The sequence below is a fragment of the Patagioenas fasciata genome, chromosome 6 (assembly GCF_037038585.1).
Source record: "Patagioenas fasciata isolate bPatFas1 chromosome 6, bPatFas1.hap1, whole genome shotgun sequence".
NCBI classification, from domain to species: domain Eukaryota; kingdom Metazoa; phylum Chordata; class Aves; order Columbiformes; family Columbidae; genus Patagioenas; species Patagioenas fasciata.
The window spans coordinates 25610375-25630856 of record NC_092525.1 but is presented as its reverse complement, the minus strand read 5'-3'; the positions used below and the strand labels follow the sequence as shown (position 1 = coordinate 25630856).

The 20482-nt window shown below is 38.9% G+C and overlaps 1 protein-coding gene across 1 annotated transcript in view; it reads left to right on the top strand.

The window, feature by feature from the left end:
• Positions 1 to 17213, top strand: part of LOC136104084 (complement factor H-like) — a 38876-nt gene extending 21663 nt beyond the window's left edge. Inside the window, exons 16-29 of the mRNA XM_071810579.1 lie at positions 972 to 1148; positions 2305 to 2484; positions 2638 to 2811; positions 4137 to 4319; positions 5107 to 5289; positions 6680 to 6862; positions 7888 to 8067; positions 9563 to 9769; positions 10387 to 10563; positions 11232 to 11408; positions 11543 to 11719; positions 12384 to 12566; positions 13271 to 13471; positions 13860 to 17213. Of these exons, the coding sequence (XP_071666680.1) occupies positions 972 to 1148; positions 2305 to 2484; positions 2638 to 2811; positions 4137 to 4319; positions 5107 to 5289; positions 6680 to 6862; positions 7888 to 8067; positions 9563 to 9769; positions 10387 to 10563; positions 11232 to 11408; positions 11543 to 11719; positions 12384 to 12566; positions 13271 to 13471; positions 13860 to 13873 (2396 nt within the window). The 3' untranslated portion in view covers positions 13874 to 17213. The remainder of the gene's footprint in view (positions 1 to 971; positions 1149 to 2304; positions 2485 to 2637; positions 2812 to 4136; positions 4320 to 5106; positions 5290 to 6679; positions 6863 to 7887; positions 8068 to 9562; positions 9770 to 10386; positions 10564 to 11231; positions 11409 to 11542; positions 11720 to 12383; positions 12567 to 13270; positions 13472 to 13859) is intronic.
• The last annotated feature ends 3269 nt before the right edge of the window (positions 17214 to 20482 follow it).

Genomic DNA, 20482 nt, shown 5'->3' with positions numbered 1-20482 from the left:
CATCCTGACACAGACACCGACCGCAGAATGCTTTGGACCACAACCCACTGAGATTTGGACGTAGCAATGAGCAGGCAAAATAGAATTTTATGATTCCTAGTGTTAGGCAATCATAAACATTATTTTTGTGTGTTTATACCAGTAATGTAAAATTTAAACTTTTGAAGCTGTTGCACATATGTATTATTAACTCTGCTCCCAACATTCAAACACATCCCCTAATGTTCCTCAAAGTCTTTTTTGTGTGTGTGTCTTTATTTACTTGACCCTCTAATGTGCAAATATTGTTGTTTGTTGTAGTGTTAGTTTCTTAAATTATTCTGTGAAGGAGTTTATTTATTAGGAAAGAATTTAGCATACTGTAGAAGTTTTTATTCAGGATACAAGACCAGAATATCCAATCAATATGACTGTTTTCCATCTATTTAGGCTGGCTTAAACAATGTATTCTAAGTGATGTGACATCAGTTACAACATTGCTTCTGTCTGCACAACTGTTTTAGTGTGCAAGAAGGGGTCCTTTGGTACACACCTGCTTCAGTCCTGCACCGCGTGCACTCTGAATGGTTTCTGTTTGGTAGAACAGAGGTGGTACCTGCACACTGTGGTGATTTCTGGTGTGCCCCACCTTGCCAGATGGACAGAGGATCCTCTTTATGCATGCCCAACGTGAATTTCGTTTCTAGTGAAGACCAGGTTTGGACACACAATTTTGGAAGCTTACAGGATTGCTGCAAATCAAACCTTTGTCCATCCCTGTTTGTGCTGCATGAGTTTGTAACTGTGAAATTTGGCTTTTCATGTTCCACTTGTCCCCCAGGAAGAGAGCTCAATGTAGAAACAAAACTTCATGTGCTCCTAAAAGTGTTCTAAATCCTATGGCTGTTTCTTTTGTCCCCCTTCTTCTGTGTATTATAAGCATGCAGTTTAGCAGTGTTTTACTTGGAAAAAATTCTGTCTATCTCTTTCAGAACAATGCCAGAGTATCTCTTTTGACAATGGTTATTTCACCTCGCGGAAGGAAACATTTCGTTTACAGGAGAAGGTCACCTACAGTTGTCTTACTGGCTTTGTAACGCCAGAAGGACAAGAAAGAGGAGTGATACGGTGTGAAGAGAATGGTTGGACTCCACCTCCAAAGTGCATCAGTGAGTAGCATAAATGTTTCAGAGCTCCCTATCGTTGCTGGCTCAGACGTGATGACCTGTGTTCTCAGATTTTTGTCATCTAGATTGGTAGCTTTTTTATTAGGCAAAGAAAGACTAAAATAGAGGACTGATCCTCCAGAGATTAACCTTTCTGGGGCTCCAAAAAATAAAGCGAGAAAACATAAAGGAAGTTAGTAAGGCAGGAAAATATCTACTGTCTCCTAGGTGAGTTTTGGTTTTGGACTTCTAGCACAAATTAGATGATAATCACTGACCTCTCCACTGATTCCTACCTGATACAAGGTATATATCAGCCCAATATACTCCTAATTCTTACTCCTTTCACACTTGTGAGGGAAGATTTGCGAAGAAATGCCTGTGAACCAAGGGATTCTGCCAAGAACTTTCTTTAAACGTGAACAAATTAGAGAAAAAAGGGAATAATTTTTTGGAAAGATGTTATCACTATGCATAAAAAGCACTATGCGTACGTCTGCCCTGGTGTTAAAAAGTACATTTGTTAAAAACACCAGAGTGCTTTTTCCTGCAAATGCCTCAATATTGTTGTTGTCTTTTTCTTCTTAAACGTTCCTTCCTCTCCTGAACAGGGATATAGGATAGTAAAAGAAGAGACTTAATCTTCCATTGTTATGATACCAGGGCTCATAATATTGACCAACTTCAGCTGAGATATATATATACACACACATATAGATATATATATACACACACATATAGATATATATATACACACACATATAGATATATATATAACTTATCCTTTTGTTTCAGGATTTTGCACTTTTTTTGTCTGACCTCCTTACAAATGACCATGGGAAACAGGGGTACAAACTGTTTGCTGTGACACTAATAATAATAATATGTAGTATAAGGAAAGGAATGAAATCTGAGGGAGAAACATTTATGCTAGATATTAGCTCTATAAACGTTTCTGAAGAATAATGCAATAGATATAATATTCATATGCTACATATGATGGTCTTCATTCATATTCTGGCAATGCAGAATTTTTGATATTTCAAAAATACTGAGTAGATCAATAGACTAGCACATACTAAAGCACCTACAGAAATGATGGTTCCAGAGGAAAATGGTTCTGGATCACAAAATGCTCTAACTTTGTTTTATTCTACAGAATCATGTCAAACACCTCATTTGGACATTTTGAATTACCATGCAAATAGAACTAATTTCATACCTGAAGACACAATTGAGTATGCATGTTTGGAGGGATATCAAACTGCAGATAATATGCCAATTGGTACCTCGAGGTGTGACATAAATGGCGAGTGGAGTCCAACACCCCAGTGCTTTGGTGAATATTGTTGTGTTTACTAATCAGTGTTAACTCTGTATACACTTTGTGAAGCTTTTTCTTTAAGGCTTTCTTTAGTTTTCTTCTGATCATTAGTATTTCATGTACTTTATAAGAGTGTACACTTGATGTTAAAATATTTTCTCTTTGTAGCAATAGAATGTAACATGCTGACATTGCCCAATGGAGATTTTTCTCCCAAGAAGGGTAAATACCGCAATGGAGATGTTGTGAAATTTACCTGTGCAAACAGTTATGTGAGAGTGGGACCTGCCTCTACTCAGTGCTATTACTTTGGATGGTTTCCATCCCCACCAGTATGTAAAGGTAACTCTTTTTTTAGCTTTATTGTAGTAGAAACATATGAAAATGCCTCGGTCCTGAAGACTTCCGTGGGCACCTTCTATAAGCCAGTCCTGCTCCCAAGAAAAATTATCCAGTCTTCATCCATAGAAGGGCAGAAACTGGCCCTCTTTGCATGATTTCATAGTGTTTTGCTATTTTATGTGAAAGGTTCTGAACAGTTGAACTTACAGTGTTGAACCTCTTCTTAGCTTTAATTATGCCCATTGGAGTTCTGCAAATAACTGAAAGTGAGCTGCTAAATGGCTTGTGCAAAATTTCACTCAGGTTATTGACTATAACATATGGAAACTATTTATTATTCAAAAAGGCATAAATAATTTGCAAGATGACAGCCAGGAGAGATTAATGTAATTCCTCTCTTACTGTATTGTAAATGTCCTAGGTTTGCTACTGCCTAATGTTGACACCCGGCAGATACTGTACTCTATGTTCCTTTTTATGATCACTTGATATTATGGGTGGGGAATAAATAAAATTGGAGATGACACAGAGCTGGACTCAAGCAAAAGAAATTCAGTGATATTCCTCAGCTTCATCTGGTAGGATGAACAAACTCACGCAGAAGGGAAGCTACTTGCCTCTATTCTTCTCACCTTTTTAAGGACAGAGCACAATTTATTGGCATCTGAAAAGAGTTTATTTTACTGGTGCTATGCCCTTTCATGACACAGCTCAAGAGGATGAAGGGATCTCGTATTCCTTACCTTACCTCCCCACAGTTTTCTTGTTGACTTCTGTGATCTTATCCTTCTTTTTGCTCATTCTCTTTTACATTTCAAACCAGGTATATTTCATATAGTTGGCTCTTTAGCTCAGGAACATTTTAAGCTCCCTTAACAGAAGTTTCATTCACTACATCAGAAGTTAATTTCTTTAATATACAGTACATATCACGTGCTGGTTGATTTTTATAACACAAGTTATTATTGCAGAATTTTCACCTTAAAAAAAAAAAAGAAAGAATATTGAACTTTTCATCTATGTAACATTTTTTTTCTCTTAAAACTGGGTTGGTTTTATAACACACTTCTTTTATCATAGCAGGAAATTGACAGTGCATGGAGGTAAGAGATTAGAGTGAACCAGTGCCATACATATCTGTTTGTGACTTCCAGGCCAACGAGAATCCAGATATTCAAAGGCAATAAACCAATGACCTGTATAACCTGTTCTACGGATATTTCTTACCTTTAAACAACAAATTTGATTTCTTTTGTGTTGCACTTAACAAATAACTGTGCTAAAAGGACTGAGTTCAGAGTATAAACGTGATCTCTTGATTTCAGTGAATGCCAGAGGCTGTGGACCTCCACCTGAGATTACCAATGGAAGTATCGCTGATGGCTCTGTGGAATGGTATCGGCATGGGGATAGAAAGCAATATGAATGCAATGTCGACTTCAAATTGGTTGGATCAAAGGAAATAGAATGTGTTGATGGACAATGGTCATCTCCTCCCTCTTGCATTGGTAACCTATATAACTCTTGTTTTTGAGAAGTCTATAATTCTCTGTAGGCTAATACTTCACAGCTGTTTTCACAATTTCATATTTGCAGGTAGAACATGTTATGTTCAAAATCATTTTACAGATTAAAAGTAACCAGACGCTATTTGTAAAGCCCAAACTTTATTAGTAGTATAATTAAAATCTCAACAATCCAGCCACAGTTTTTGTGGGTCCAAATCAAATTATTATAGAAAGAGAAAGAAAATTAATATGTAATATATAAATAATAATCATAAGTACATAAATGCACAGAATATCTAAATAATACAAATCATTTATAATATATAATTACAATTGTTATACACAGACTTTCTCTTACCACTTTTTCCGGTGTTATTCTCACCCTTCCACTGTCTCTTTGGATCCTAAAGTCAATGGCTTCAGTCTCTGGTGTTTTGGAGGGAAGCTGCTGCACCTTATCAATACCTCAAATAATTGACTGGGAGGAATAAGATATTGATGATGATGATTTCCTCTTCTCCTTACAGGATCTGCTTGGGGCAATTTTTAGGTTTGCCCTTTTTACACTTGTCTACAACTTCTGAATTAGATATATTAAGTGTGTGTTAAATATGTTAGATACTTGTTCTTTGTCTTTGTGTTACCCCTAAAACCAGTTGTCATCAGATCCAGGTCTAAGCTGGTCTTTTGACTCACCAAATGCACATATAGTTACTTTTATTTAAGTTCTTTCAGCTATTCATATATGACTCCAGTATTATTGTGGAATACTTCTCTTTTTCAACAGAAGACAAAACGCCATGTGGATCACCTTCCTCTATTCCAAACGTTGTTCTTCAGCAGGAAGACCAGACCCAGTTTTCACATGGTGATGAAGTAATTTGTGGATGTAAACAGGGCTCTGGCCATTCTAACACTATGAGAATAAAATGTCGTAGTGGAGAATGGAAGCCTTTACCTCTTTGTGCTGGTAATCTATTTCCATAATACTTCAAATAAGAGTGTAACATAGTTCCGCTCAAAATTTCAAGGACTTCAACAATCAAACCAGGACAATATGTAGGCAGAGATACTAAGTTTCACGCATATTAACTAAGTTATTTTTACTTATTCCTCTTTTAAACGTGAACATGTCCTTCATCCTGGACAGACTCTACACCTACAGCTTTGTAAATGTTCTGAGTAGGTTTGGGGAAAGAAAAGGACAGTTGCACAGTGGGTAGAATAAAGTATGGGGATACATCTTTGGTGTATAGTGGCTTTTATCCATTTTCCAGTGTCCCTTGTCCCTTCAGAAGCCTTGGGACATACCTGCAATAAAGTAGTGTGCCTGTTGCTTTAATTACTTCTGGGTTTATGTCTCTGTATGCTATTTGGCTTTTTAAAAATCCTGCTGGGAATAAGCCTAGCACACTGTGGCTAATAATAAAAGCAATATTAGTATTATTAGTATTATAGTATAGTATTAGTATTATCCCATCCTCACTATTTCATGTGGATTAGTCCTTTCCATTTCTCATCAGTAGTTTTCTCTTTTTTCTCATCTTCTCATTTAGTTTTGCAATCCATAAATTGAATTAATGTCTTTTAAAAAGATCTACAACAAAGCCTTTTCCGAAGAAAAAGGAAAAAATTACATTGAAGTCAATAATTGAAGAAAAAAGAGATAGTGGACAAGAAAGAGTGTTGTCTGGGAAAAATTATTCCAGAACTTCACTTAAGAGAACACAGGTTATGATATAGCTAATTCTTGGTTGCCTGTTTCTTCAGAAATGTTTTTGTACTCATCAGTGATTTGAGAGACTGTACCTTCACTTAGAATTATATTGAGGATTGAGTCTGGCACAAAACACAGTCTGCTCAGCTTTCAGAAGTAGCTTGTGTTCTGTCTCTCAGAGTCACCAGTCAGGGACACAAGACCTGGTTATGACTTGGATGTACTTCCACAGGAGAATGATACCTGGTACATGTTTGGTGTTCAGTAGTACTTCCTTTATGCTCCTGTTTCTACAAGCAAAAGAAAGTTTATTTTCTTGCTCATCTTACTACCTTTTATAGGTTTATGGAAGAAAGAAATGGTTCTTTTTTATAATATTTACTGCATACAGCAAAAGGGATCCTGTCAAATTAAAAATAATTGCTTTGTGAGTGCAAACAATGTCTGTTTTAGATAGTGGGGGGAAAAAAATCATTCTGTGGTCTATGAATCTCATGAGTTACTTCAAACTACAGTAAACGAAAAAACCACTTGGACATACATTAGGAAATTGAAGACCTCTTCATCAGTGACTCTGCATGTACATGTTACCTGACCTAAATCCATTTTTTAGCTTTTTTTTTTTTTTTTTCTTTTTTTTCAGATCCGTCTCCTCGGTGTGAACTTCCAGCAAATGTTGACCTAATACTCTATGGTCGTCTTGCCAAGCTGAAAAAGCAGGCTAAATTCCTTAGAGTTATACATTATGTATGTAAATCATCTGACAAAAGCATTAAACAGGCTACTTGTGTCTCTGGAAAATGGTCACCAGAGATTGAATGTACAGGTATGGTTTTGGATTTGCATACAATTTCTTCTTTTTATGTAGGAAATATAAATGCTCTGTTAAAGCTTCTTAGCGTTGTTGTGTCACTAATCTGAAATAGAAAGGTTTACATGCTTATATATATGCTTACTTGATTCTATGCTAAAATATAGTCATGAATAATTATGGCAATAATTTGAAGTTATATAGGCTTAGAGACACACTATTTTAGTGAGGCAGATTTATAATCTCTTCTCTGACAACTGGAACAGTTATCACTGTCATTTCTGATGTGAGAAAAGATGCAATGATAAATTTAAGCTCAGTTCTTCAAAAGGGCTTTATGCTGGTGCAAATGAGTGTAGCACGGAGCTCAAGCTCCAGCCGAAGTTCCTTTATTTCCTGTAAACATTCAAAACTTTTCTATTCCTGATTTTTCTTTTTTTTTTTTCTTTTTCTTCTTTTTTCTTCCAGTTACTTCCTAGTGAAACAACAGAGTTGGGCATCTCAAAAGCACAGACATAGATGAGACTGCCCTTATCTAATAGACACCAGAGGTCAGATACCTGCAGGGACTGCCTTTCTGAATAGCAGAGCAGGATGTTGCCTGTAGAAGGCATTGACTGTAGAACAATCATTGCGTCATTGCCTGTTTTGAGTAGGCCAGGTTCATGGGAAACGGTGCATGGAAGTGGGAGAAGTGTACGGAGTGGCATCAGTCAAGGGAGCATTCCCTTTCAAAGCCTGGTGTCCCTACCTTCCCAGTTTTCTGGAACCACTAGAAGCAAGAAACCAAACTCATGAGGTCTCCTTCTTCCTAGATCTACCTCTTTCCCTCACTTTTTCTTTCATCTGGCAGGAGAAGCCCTTTGTTGCTTTAGAAGGAAAATTTAAGTTTGTTTCTTTGATAATGATAATAATTAAAGCTTTAGATGATAGCTACTGAAAATTATCACCAGTATTGTCTTGGTTGTTATTGTTGTAATCTGTGATGAACTGTTACATTTTATGTTATGTTCTACTATAACATGACTATGTGTCCTCAGCTGAGGAGAGCACATGCCCACCTCCACCTCAGGTGCCTGGTGCTCAACAGATAACAGCCAGAAGAAATTACAAGAACGGGACTAAAACAGCTTTTTCATGTCTGAAGAGTTTCCAGCTCATTGGTGCAAATGAAATAACATGTATAGATGGCAAATGGCAGTCACCACCTCACTGTGTGGGTTAGTAGTGGATTTTTTATCCTATTTATTTTGTTATTCATTTCAGTGTTTGTTATGCATTTGCAGTCATCATTAGCAGGAGGATGATATTATTTATGTTAAGATTATCATGAACAGGTAACTGCAGAAAATAAATAGAATGTAAGTTGCTAAAGAAAGTGCAGTTAACCAACTGATGGACAGTAAGTCTTCTTATTTACAAAGACTTATCTAAGACAGCATAGAAAACTTTCAAGAACTGTGTGTTTATTTGTTTAGTATGTTGCAGAATGGAGTCTCAGTTTTGACTGAGGACATTCAATAGCATCCTGTTGAAAAAAAAAAAAAAATCCCAAAACAAAACCATTAATTTATTGTGTAGTTGTGGTAGTAGCATTTTTTAAATTCCTTTTTTTTTTTTTTTTTTTTTTAATGGCTTCATCCTAGGCAGGAGTATAAATGATATGGCATAACTCAGGCCATCTACTCTGAGAAATGGTGAGGAACCTGTAGTCCAGTTGCTAAAACATTAGCAGTGCAACAGATATCTAGTTCATTGAGAGATAGAATAAAGTATTTTCAGAAATAAATAGGAGATAAATGAGAACAGGAGAAATGAGGTGCCAGCTGGTGACTGATGTGCACAACATCCCAACCGTGTCTGTGCTTTTGAGCTGCAAAATTCTGATGCCACATCATTACCCTTCTTTTGCATTGCCTGTGAATCTTCATCAAGTGCCAGACATAGGGAAAAATAACAAAAACAACAACAACAACAAAACTGCTCAAGCTGTTCATTAAACAGCTTTACTGAAATAAAACTCCCAGTCCCAGTTACTAAACAGGAACTTTGACTGTAACTAGATATTTTGCATTGTAGAATTTAGTGCAAACATATGCTTGAACTCGAAATTGTGTCAACTAATAAAACCTCATTTACTAATTAACTAAAAATGCATATAAGATGTAATGTAAGTCCACCCACTCAACAGCACTGTAGGAGAAGGCGGCATTGGACAGCCCTAACTCAGGAGGGCTTCATAGAGATTTATTCCGTTGTCTGTATTGGGAAGTACATTTCAATGCTTTCTAAGTTCTGTTCTCAATTTAACATCTCATCACAAACCCCCTCAGGACATGGGTACAGCTTCATTACTGGTGGGAAAATGTAATAGCTAACATTCTAGAAACTCACTTTCAGTATCCCAAAGCAAGATAATATCCCTTCTGTTTCTCTGCCCATGAAGTTTCCCCCATTCTTCATACTAAGCTGTAACTGTATCTCCTTGATATGACCTGGAAACTGGCTTTAATCTGTTTCACAGGAAAATTAAACATCCCCATGTAGGAGAGAAAGGAGAGAGAAGTTTTGCTTTGTGTATCTTCATCTTCATTTCAAGCTATTTTATTTAGGCTTGGTTTATTTTTTTTTTTCTTTTCGGTTTTAGACAACTTTTGTCATTGGAATATTAATTGGTTTATATTATTGTTCATCTGTTCTTTCTGTATTTTATAGAAAGACCATGTTTGCCACCAGAACCTGTAGACTGTGCTGATGTTCCCAGAATGGAAAATCAACACTTAAAAATTAAAAAACAAGGGAAAACAATTTATCTGGCTGGTGCTAGACTGAAGTATGTTTCTCGTTCTGGATATAAGTTAGATGGACCATTGGAGATTACCTGTTCAATGGGAAACTGGACTACAGCTCCTACATGCTTGGGTAATATCAAACGATACTTTTTTTTTTTTTTTAATACATTTAGCAATGAAGTTGAAACAATTTTAAACTGGAAGTTGACTGATAAGAGCCAGGATCTCCATATTTTGCTGTGGAATCTAATCATCCTTTGTGGATGTCTTCAGAGCAATCCTGATTGGATGCAAGGCGGACTTTTTGAATGCAGTTTAGTTTTTAAATATTCCTTTGTATTCTTGCAGTCTTTGCTCAGTTCATATCTCTGCCAACTAAGTCCTGGGCACATCCTCATAATTCAAGGATCTGTTTCCTATGGAGTCCACTAGTGTCTAGGAGTTGCTTTGGCGCTTTAGTTGTGGAAACCACTTAAGTGTAGGAAGTGACACAAGCCTTTATTAACATTTCCTGGCACAGTTAGAAACAGGATCTAGGTATGTGAGTGACTGAAGTCCACGTCTGTTTAGGGGAATTACTTATTTCATCTTCTGTATGCTACCTTTTATATAAAATCCACTGTCAGTGGATGACTATGCTGATGTTGTAACAGAAAGAGCTCTCCAAGGCATCTCTTTGGTGGAAACAATACATTCATTTTATGTGTATCGCATTAGCACAAGCATCAACTTTCTGTGTCTTTTCAGAACGGCCATGTGGAAGTATTCCAAAAGTTGCCAACGCTCAAATTGAAGGGAGAAACAAGGAAAGTTATGAGCCTGGTGAAACAATTCGCTATGAGTGTGATGAAGGGTTCCTTATTGTTGGTACACCAGAAATTATTTGCAGAGAAGGAAATTGGACAGCACCACCGTTCTGTGAAGGTATAGGTTTTACTTCTAAGTAGTCTATAATCCTTTTTAATCTTTAATGTTGTGAATTAAAATAACATCAACACAGGCATGCAGATGAGACAGACCAATAGAGCCAGCAGGTGATTTGTTTTGAACGGGCTCTTGCAAGGCCTATTTTTCTGGCTCCTGAGAAATAACAAGCAGGGAAGACGAGGAAAGAAACCATTTCCCCCGTGGGCTGAAGTTGGTAGCTGGAACTTAGCTCACTGCTCAAATCAAGCAGAAACAGGTTTATGGGGGAATGGATGCTGGCTGCAAAGAAGGAGATAACTGGTAGGGTAATGTATCTTATTTTCACATCACTAAGAATGTCAGTTCCTGAAAGTTACCTTCACATAGTCAAAAAACCCTTTCACTCTCCAGCCCTTTGGCACACAAGGCTGTATAGCACCTATCTGTGCCTTCGGCTGATCTCTGCGACTCCTTTTCTCTTTTCAGTCACTATAGGCAAAAATAATAGTGACTGGTGAAGAGCTGCAGAATAAAGACCATAACGTTATCTTCCTTTTCCTCTCTAGAAAATTATCCACATTAGGCAAACAATTTCTGCTCCTCAGGCATAATGGTGCTCTGAAATGCAAAATTTTGTGATTGATAGATTGCTGCACTACTGTTCTTAAAAGCACCTCTCTTTTCAGATGTTACCTGTGGAGCTGCACCTGAAATTCCCAATGCTTATATTGCAAGCACTCAACGGGAGGGGTATCTGCCTGGTGCCAGAGTGCAGTATGAATGTGAAAGCAATTTTCAGATGATGGATATAAATTATGTCACTTGTACAAATGGACAATGGTCACAAGCACCAACCTGCAGAGGTAGGAATCTCTGCCTTCATCTTGCCTTTTAGCATAGAGGGGACTGCTTACCTAAATACTCTAAAGACTTTACCTATTTTAACCCTCTTTTCTTCGTGTACCTGCAAACATGACCGCACAGTGTCTCTTCTCAGATGTGACGTGTGAACCTCCTCCAGAAATTGCTGGTGGTAAAATTGAAGGTGTTAAAAAGTCAAGGTATTTGCCTGGAGAGAGTGCTCGCTATCAGTGCTGGCGAGGCTTTCAGATGACGGGATCTTCCAGTGTAACGTGTCAGACCGGGAACTGGACAGAGCTGCCAAAGTGCAAAGGTACCGTTTCTCTTTCTCTTCATACAGTTGCCTGTCAGTGAGACTGTCTTGAAGCTGAGTCAGTGGCATTTACTTCTCCAAATTTCATTCTCAATACTGTGCACAAATGCAGGATATCTGGCACACTCAGGAAAAGGCATTTTCCCAGGTTTCTCTTCAGATGAATTTACCAGCTGCATGACCCAGGTGGCTCCACAGGAGAGGGCCCCATCTGGAAAACCACCCCCAGGCTGAGAACAGTTGCTGGCCAGGTGTAATTTTGAGACTTCTTAGAATCTGCTTTCTGTGCCTGCCTGATGAGAAGAGAGAGAGGAATGTTGCTGTCTGTATTGGACAATCAAGCCCACGGCTTCCCTGCTAGTTGACATCCGGTTGATGCAGATGCTGCATTGCTATATCGTATGTCGTGGAGTCAAATCAACTGTTAAATGAACTGGGGGTAGAATTTGAAGTGTGAGCCAATCCCTAAGTACTGTGTTGGTGCCTCCTAGGCTTTCATGAGCATACTGAAAATGTCACCTCTTTTCAGGTATTTGCTTCTCTCTCTGCTTTCCTCTGGGTCTCTCAGAGGAGTGCCAGCATACTGCCTGGTAGTATTTGTGGTCAGGCCTCCATTGCAATTGAACTCGGCTGACTTGATCTCTGATTGTGAACTTTCTTCCAGGTGAAGGGGGGAAGTGTGGCCCACCTCCAGTTATTGAAAATGGAGACCTTCTTTCCTTCCCCATGCAAGAATATTCCCAAGGTACAACTCTGGAATACAAATGCCCAAGTCTCTATCTCCTGGAAGGATCTCAGTATATCACGTGCACTGATGGGCAGTGGACAAGTCCCCCGGTTTGCCTAGGTGGGTTGAAGCTGTGTGGCCAAAGGCGGTGTGACTGCTCCGCTTTTCTGCTTCTCAGATCCTGAGGCTATCGCTTGTGCAGCAGCACGGGTGCCGGGGTGTGATGGCGGCCAGAAGGAAGTTGGTCTTGAGGTTAGCTTGTGTAGTCCCTTTTGCCGCCTGCTGTCTCTCATTGGGTTCAGGAGGAGAGGAGCTGGTCGGAACCCGTTTTTGCGAGGGAATCACCACCACTGTGAGGGCTCTCGAGTGCTCCCGAGCTGGGGACACTGCTCCGGTCAGTGGCTGTGAGCACGGAGGGTGGGCGTGAGTGTGTGGTGGTGCTGGGAAATCCTGGGGTGCATCCGTGACATGACCAGGAGGAAACACATTTAGAGAAATGCTGGGCAGAGCAAAGGAATGGTCTAAAAGAAGACATGGGGTAGTTCATTGGTGCCTTGTGATTTCCCCCTCCCGTGCTTTGAACTTGCCTTGAGTGACTGTCAGAGTGAAAAGGCTTCTCCGTAGCTCTGCCAGGGGTCTCAGCTGTGGTCTTTTCTCTCTTTAGCTTGGGTGCAAATGTCTTTCCTGTTGTGGCTAATAGATGCAGAGAGCAAATAGCTGGAAGCATTTTGTGACACAAAGAACTTGTGTAGGCTGTAGGGGAAAAAAGTTACCCATGATGCATGTGTATGAAGTGATGACACTCTTCTCTTGCCTTTTCCAAGTGGCCTGTACAGTATCTGAAGATGACATGAGCAACAACAATATTGAGCTGAAATGGGTCAGAGGAAAAAAGCTGTATTCAACATCGGGGGACTTTATTGAATTTAAGTGTAGAAGAGGATATGTGAAGGACCCAGCATCTTCTCCCTTCAGAGTGCAGTGTGTGGAGGGGTTGTTAGAATATCCACGGTGCAAGCCAGGAAGTAAGTCATCTGCACTCCAGCCACAGCTCAGCTGCTGCGTTGTTGGTGAAGCCCAGGGGAAAGTCTTTAGCTTTTCTGGGGAGGAGCAGGGTGTAGGAGCCTGAACTGGAAACACTGCTGGGAAAAGGGCGCTCAGGAGGTTTCAGCCTGTGCCAGCAGCTTCAGGGCATCAGCTGTCCTGTGGGAGGTGAACAGGCAAATAATGGAAGTTCTTTTTCCAGGGAACTGTATATTGAATAAGAATACTATGGAAGGGAACCATATTCAGCTACGGTCACCAAACTTGTCAAGCTTTGCTGAAACTGCTTGTCCTCTGCTCCGAGGAACCACTGTGGTGTGCCACACTTGGTCTTCACACCTTTCCCCCTTTTTTCTCTTTATGTTGCAGATACGTTTGGATAAATGGAAATGGAATGAAGGAGTCCAGCTGAGGAAATGGATGATCCCTCAAACGACGTAGTGATCTGAGCTCAGTTTTTGCTGACATTTCCTGTTTTGCTGTGCTTTGTTTGTAGCTTAGCCCATGCTCTGTCTTGGAATTAGTTATTTTTTTCTTTTCATGATTCAGTGATTGTGTTTACATTTCATCTGCATTTTATCCATGTTTATAATGTATTTACATTTTATCCATTCAAATGGTTGTGCTTACATTTTATCCATTCTGTATTTATCTCACTGGTGTTTTTTTAACAATTGTGTCCTGAAATAGGCTGGCCTGCTGAGACAAGAATTAAACCCAGCTTCTCAGCAAGTAGAGTGTGTTTGGTCTTGTCTACTCCTAGCTTAATCTTTGTTCCTGCCTGAAAACTCCCCTGGGGTCATGGCGTAGGTGAGTGTCCTTACTGCCTGATCAGGATGAGCAAGTGCGTGGCATCTCCTTTAAAAGACTCAAGAAAGTATCTAGATCGGAGACCCTGTTCCTATGGGAGAATTGAGCCTCCCTGCCCTTTTCTGGAAGGGCAAGATATTGGGATGCAAATAATTGAGATTTTTGGATGGAGGGGATGATTTCTTGGTCCACATCCTGAAACGGCCAGTCTGTGCTGCCCACATCTTCATTTGATGTCCACAAACAAGGCAGAACTGTCTGGGGTTGTGGTAATTCATGGCAAACTTGGGTGCAGTTGACCATGTATTAATGGACTTTATGATACAGAGGGGAGAGACAAAAGCAAGTGGTAGATTTTGCTTATTTAGAAAATGAGCAGGTGGGATTGCTTAGGAGTCATGGAGGAGTCCAGAAACACTTATAGATCTTGAAGGAGAGAGTCTTCCAAGCAGAATAATATCTGATTCTGGTGCTCAGAAGGAAAGCACATTTGTCAGTACTCTGGCTTGACTAATCGGATAGATGTCTGAAGCTGAAAAGAAGTTCCTGTACAGGAGACTGTTGTAAATAGAGGCTACAAGGTAAACTGTCCATGGGAGGGCCTTGGTGTGTATGGATAGTGTTGAAACTCACCTGGAGTAACACTGGCAAGGGACATCGAGGATCACCAGAAGATATCGTATGACTACACTAGTGCTAAAATAACCAAGATGAAAAATGTGGCCTGTCACTGAATGAGCTAGGTGATTTAGTGATAGCCACCCCACATGAAGCTGAAGTACTTGATATATTCTTTGCCTCGGTGTTCATCAACAATATGATGTCTTCATTTCTGTAACCCTATCCTGTCCTCTGCTCACAGATGAATGCCCAGCATTATGTGTATGCTGGGGTCTAACAGAGCTCTGAGGTTTGGCCATGCTCCTTGAGAGCTGCTGCGCTGTGGCACTGCCCTAGCCAATGCTGTGCTGGGGCTGTCATGGTCGGGGGAAGCACCTTTGGGCCCCATAGTAAGCAAGAGCATTAGAATTCTTTGAAATTTGTTCTAGATTAGTTTTTTTCTCTCTCTATCTAGTGACAAAGCATGTCAAATCAGCAGAGGTTTAAAAACAACAACAAAACGCACACACAAAACCAACACAAAAAAAACCCAAAAAAACCCCACCACACAGTTAAGATATGACTTCTTCTGTAGTAACAGAATTAAGAATTAGATTATCAAACAATAATGCAAGCAATTCCTGTCTCTCAATCTCAGTATTTGTACTTTAGTGCATAATATAATAGAATTCCTTCCTTCTCAGGAAAAAACAGGTAAGATGTAATAATTTTTGATTATATCTTTTAATAAATGAAGGCAGGTTGAGTTGTTTTGATAACAGACTGAAATATTAATGGCTTGATTTTTAAAAAAGTATGGATTTAATAACATTTATTCATTGTTGGTAATGACTTTTTTTTTAAAAAAAACATCAATCTTTATTATTTGTCTTGTGAAGCAACAGCTTGCGAAGCTCTGCCTCTGAATGCTTGCTCAGTATAAACAGTGATCAGGGTACAGAGCTGCTCTTCATATAAAATTGTTATACATACCTTCTCCCTCTGTGATTTGAGATTTTTGGGGGCTGCAAGAGTAAAGCACTTTATGTTAAATATGTAAGTATTTTTTTTTTGTGTCTTTCTTCTTCTATTATATTTGTATTTCTGTTTGCATCTCAGCTTACAGAATACACATGCTCAAATACCTAACTAGTAGGTCTCTCCTTTGGCCAGCATTTTATCTGAACATATTATTTTCCTTAATTTCACAGAAATCTAGAAATCCATGTTCTACTATTGAAGCCAGTGTGTATTCTTTCAAGGAGAAGATGATAGTGAAATTTATTTCCATTACCAAAAGGAGGTGGCACTCCCCATTTCCCAGATGGGGGAAGCACATCATCTGTTTTCAAGAAAATTGGCATAACTCAGTCTCAAGTTTATATCTAAATAGTTGCTGTATTTTTTTATGATCAGGATGAATGAGGAAAGGCTTTTGCATCTGATAATTTTGTGGAGTATCTGGTATTTTCTTGATTATTGTTTTGCTGGCTGACAGACTCAGTAATGCCAGCAAGGAGCTCTTTACTGTGCAATCACCTTGACTTGCTTATTTTATCCAGGACCAGAGCAGGTAAATTAAATGTTTATCAGTATTTTTCAAGTATGTTTGAAATATACAAGTATATATCCAGTATCACTGGAATAATTTTGTTGATATATACAGATAGATGCCTTCTAGCACTGCAGATGCTACTGCTGTTCATACTTGGTCGCGAACGTGGTACATTTAGATTGCTTTAGTTGCATTTCATTCATGTTGAAAAGAAGAGCATTTCGTTAGTTCTCTTCTGATCAGAACTGGAATCTAAAATATTTCTTTTCTTCTTCTCCTTTAGTTTTGAGGTAGAAATACTTTCATACACATCGAGGACCAGAAAAGAAGATTGCAGTTCGTTCTTTGAGATTCAGGAGGAAGCAAGCGAAATTTCTGAGCATGATGATGGGATAAACACCTCAAGGTTGTGAACCATTGTCTACCCAGAATACCCTTTAAACACAGTGGGACTGTTTTCTGGATTCACGTGCCATATCCACATTTAATATCATTCAGCTTTGACATCTCAGTGTGAGTGCAGCACGAGCAGAGAGGTGGGAGTCTATTGCCGGTATGTTCCCATACAAGGTGTGCTGATAGCTCCTCCAGATCACAAAGTGAAAGAATATTTTAAGACACATTTACAAGAAAAGCTGAAAAGGCACAAAGTGTTTTAGTGCACTAAATGTTACTAGATGCATTAGTGTTTACATAAAATGAAGTGGTTTTGTTTTGTTTTTTTCATTAAATAAAACTGGTTATATGTTGTCCCAAAACCAGTGTTCTTTATCCAGTGTGCATACATATAAGCCAAATTGAGCATACAGAGACGAGATACCGCTTTATTACAGAGTTGCGCAAGTCTGGGTGCTGGAATACAGCCAGCATGCCAGCAAGAAAAGTAAAAGGCATTATGTACAGAATCTTATCGCTACTCAGGGCAGTCCTAGAGGCAATTGGTTCCACACTTGCATGTTGCATTACACAATCCTTTTAGCTTAAAATGAGCAACATTCAGCTAAAGGACACTTCATCCAGCAGTCTCAAGATACATGTTAAAGCAAGACTCAACTAATTGTGCAGGCTTCAAAAGGCCTAAAACTCCAAGTCACTCTTACCTTTGTCATGTGAGCAGACTGACCTAAAACTGAAAAGATTTCCTGATCTTTAGGCTAGCAATTGCAGACAGGATCCATTCTTTTAAGTGATGATAACACATAGGCCGTTTATAAAACTGGAAGGTAAATTACCTTTGCGTTCTAGTGCTTCTGCCCAGTTCCCATGCCTACAAATTATTCTCTGTGACTTAGCAAGGCTCAGATCTTGTTATAACTGATAACACCCTGTTTTTTTTCAGAAGTAAATACTTTAGCTTTCTAGGTACTGTACTAATGTCTTAGATAACAGCACTACATCTTATAACCTAAAAAAAAAAAAATACAGTCATATATTTTGACCTATGGCTGAAAGAAAAAAAAAAAAAATCTTCTTTGAAATACCAATTCTCAATTCCAGTTATCAATTCAGGTAGGGGTGTCCACTTCTTCCCTACTTCACAGGTAATTACTAGTCATCTGCTAACAACAAAACATGGGTTTCACCAATATCTAGGTTTGTAACTGTTCCTGCCTTTTCTCCTAGTGACACATGAGTATCCTGGGAACCTTTCACATGACATTTCTGAAAATAAGCAGAAAGCACATGTGAATGAGCATAGCCTTTGTTTGTGTGACTGAGCCATTTGTAACACTTCGGCTGCTCATATCAGTTAGTTGATTGCAAATATGTTAATCTGTGTAATACATGAGCCCACTTGCTGCTGTAATTTAGACTGACTCAGATTACCAGCAGTAGCGGCAAGTCTCTGCTTGACTTCTGCTTGCACAACTGTCTGCACAACTGTAACAAAGCATTATTTCTTGTTCCTATGAGATAAAAATAAAGCAACACACTGTCATTTACTAATAACAGACAACCTCTCTTGGGCAGAAATACATTTTATGCATATTATAAATTGGAAACAAAAGCACAGATCCCACATATTTTGCAAAGGTCACACTGTCTGTAGCCAAGCCAAGAGCTGCATGAGGGCCACTGTAGCCAGCACCATGTCCTCATTGGGTATTTAGACAAAAATTAATTGCTTTTGGAAAACAAACTCTTCCTGAAATCCTACATCCTAAAACTGATATTTCTCAGTAATCTGAACAAAGCCATAAAATTACCATTTTGCTTAATTTTACTTTTCATACAAAAGTATTGACTTCCTTGTTCATTTCTCACACACAGGCACACACAAGATAAATACTGAACTGTGCCACTGAATAAAGTCAATGACTGAACTTTCAATTCACTTGTGATAGGGCAACTGCTCACCGCAACACTATTTTCTCAGTGAGAAGAGAACAACAACAACAAAACAAAAAACAATGCATTCTTATTTACCAGAAAGGTTAAGGGCAGAAACAAATACAGTAATTCAATTGTATCATTTAGCTACAGGCAAGGAGGGACGGAGGGAAAGAAAAAAACAGTACTGACCGTCTTTGACTTTTACATTTATTTTTCTTTAACATAGTGTTAGCAGGGATATTATTAGGTTGGTATAAAAGTAAATGTGGTTTTTGGACCATTAATTTTAAATCATTCTAACTAGGCTCAAGCACATCTTTATCAATCAAAACAGGAACCATTACCATCAACACATTTTTGCCAAGGAGCAATAAGTTTGTTTATTCCTGTAGCATAAAAATACATGCTTTGCGATTCAACAAACTCTTGGGAAGTATTTTCTGCACCCTTCTATTTGTGAAGGTGTTTTTCCCTGAAAAAAGTTGTTGAGATGCCTGAAGAACTGGTAGTCGGTTGATGAGAGGTGAATGATGCAAAGCTTCATAGCCTAATGCGTTCCACATATGAAGTGTTGGTTGTAAAACGTGGAGCTGGGCGTTGCCATGGACATGAATTGGGCCCTTTCTGTTGACCAGTTTTGACTGCAGGCATTGCAGTTTTCAGTGCAATGTTTTCACTGGGATTCAGTGGATCAGACCAGCAGCAGCCCACCAAACGGTGACCGTGACATTTTTTGGTGCAAATTTGGCTTTAGGAAGTGCTTTGGAGGTTCTTCTCAGTCTGACCATTGAGCTGGTCATTGCCACTTGTCTTATAAAATCCACTTTTCATCACACATCACTATCCAATTGAGAAACGGTTTGTTGTTGTCATGCAGAATAAGATTTTTTTAAAAAATTTTGGGTCAGATCATGAGGCACCAACTTCTTGAGCTTTTTCCACTGTTCCAATTTCCTTCAAATGCTGAATGACCATAGAATGGTCAATGTTGAGTTCTTTGGCAATTTTCCATGTAGTTGTAAGAGCATCAGCTTCGATGATTGTTCTCCATTGGTCATTGTCAACTTCCAGTGGCTGGCCTCTACCCTCCTCATCTTCAAGGCTATCGTTTCTTTTGTGAAACTTCTTGAAACGTACACTGCACGGTACGTTCATTAGCAGTTCCTGGGCCAAAAATGGTGTTGTTGTAGCAAGTTGTCTCCACTGCTTTACGACCCATTTTCAACTTGAATAAGAAAATTGCTTGAATTTGCTTTTTCTGTAACATCATTTTCATAGTCTAAAATAAAATAAACAGCAAGTAATAAGTCAGTAGCAAAAAAAACATGAAGTGAGAAAAGTGCATTAAAATTATATATAATAAAAGCACATGTATTTCAGAATGTATTCTAATATCAAATGGCAAATTTAAACAATGCAAAAATTGCAATTACTTTTGCACTAACCTCTATTTTCTGATGTGCTGTCACAGGTATTTTCAAGAGCATGGAGTAGCAGCTGGATCCCTGAAATGCCTCACAATGAACTTGAGCTGCAGTGAGGTGGCAGTGGGGCAGTGCTCTGCGCTTCGACCAGGACAGCAGGACTCACTATAAAAGTGTAGGTATTCCCATCAAGGTGCCTTCAGTGCAGCTGTACAGGAAATGCTAAAAGGAATCTTTGCATTCATGTCACTTGGATTTTTTTCACTTGG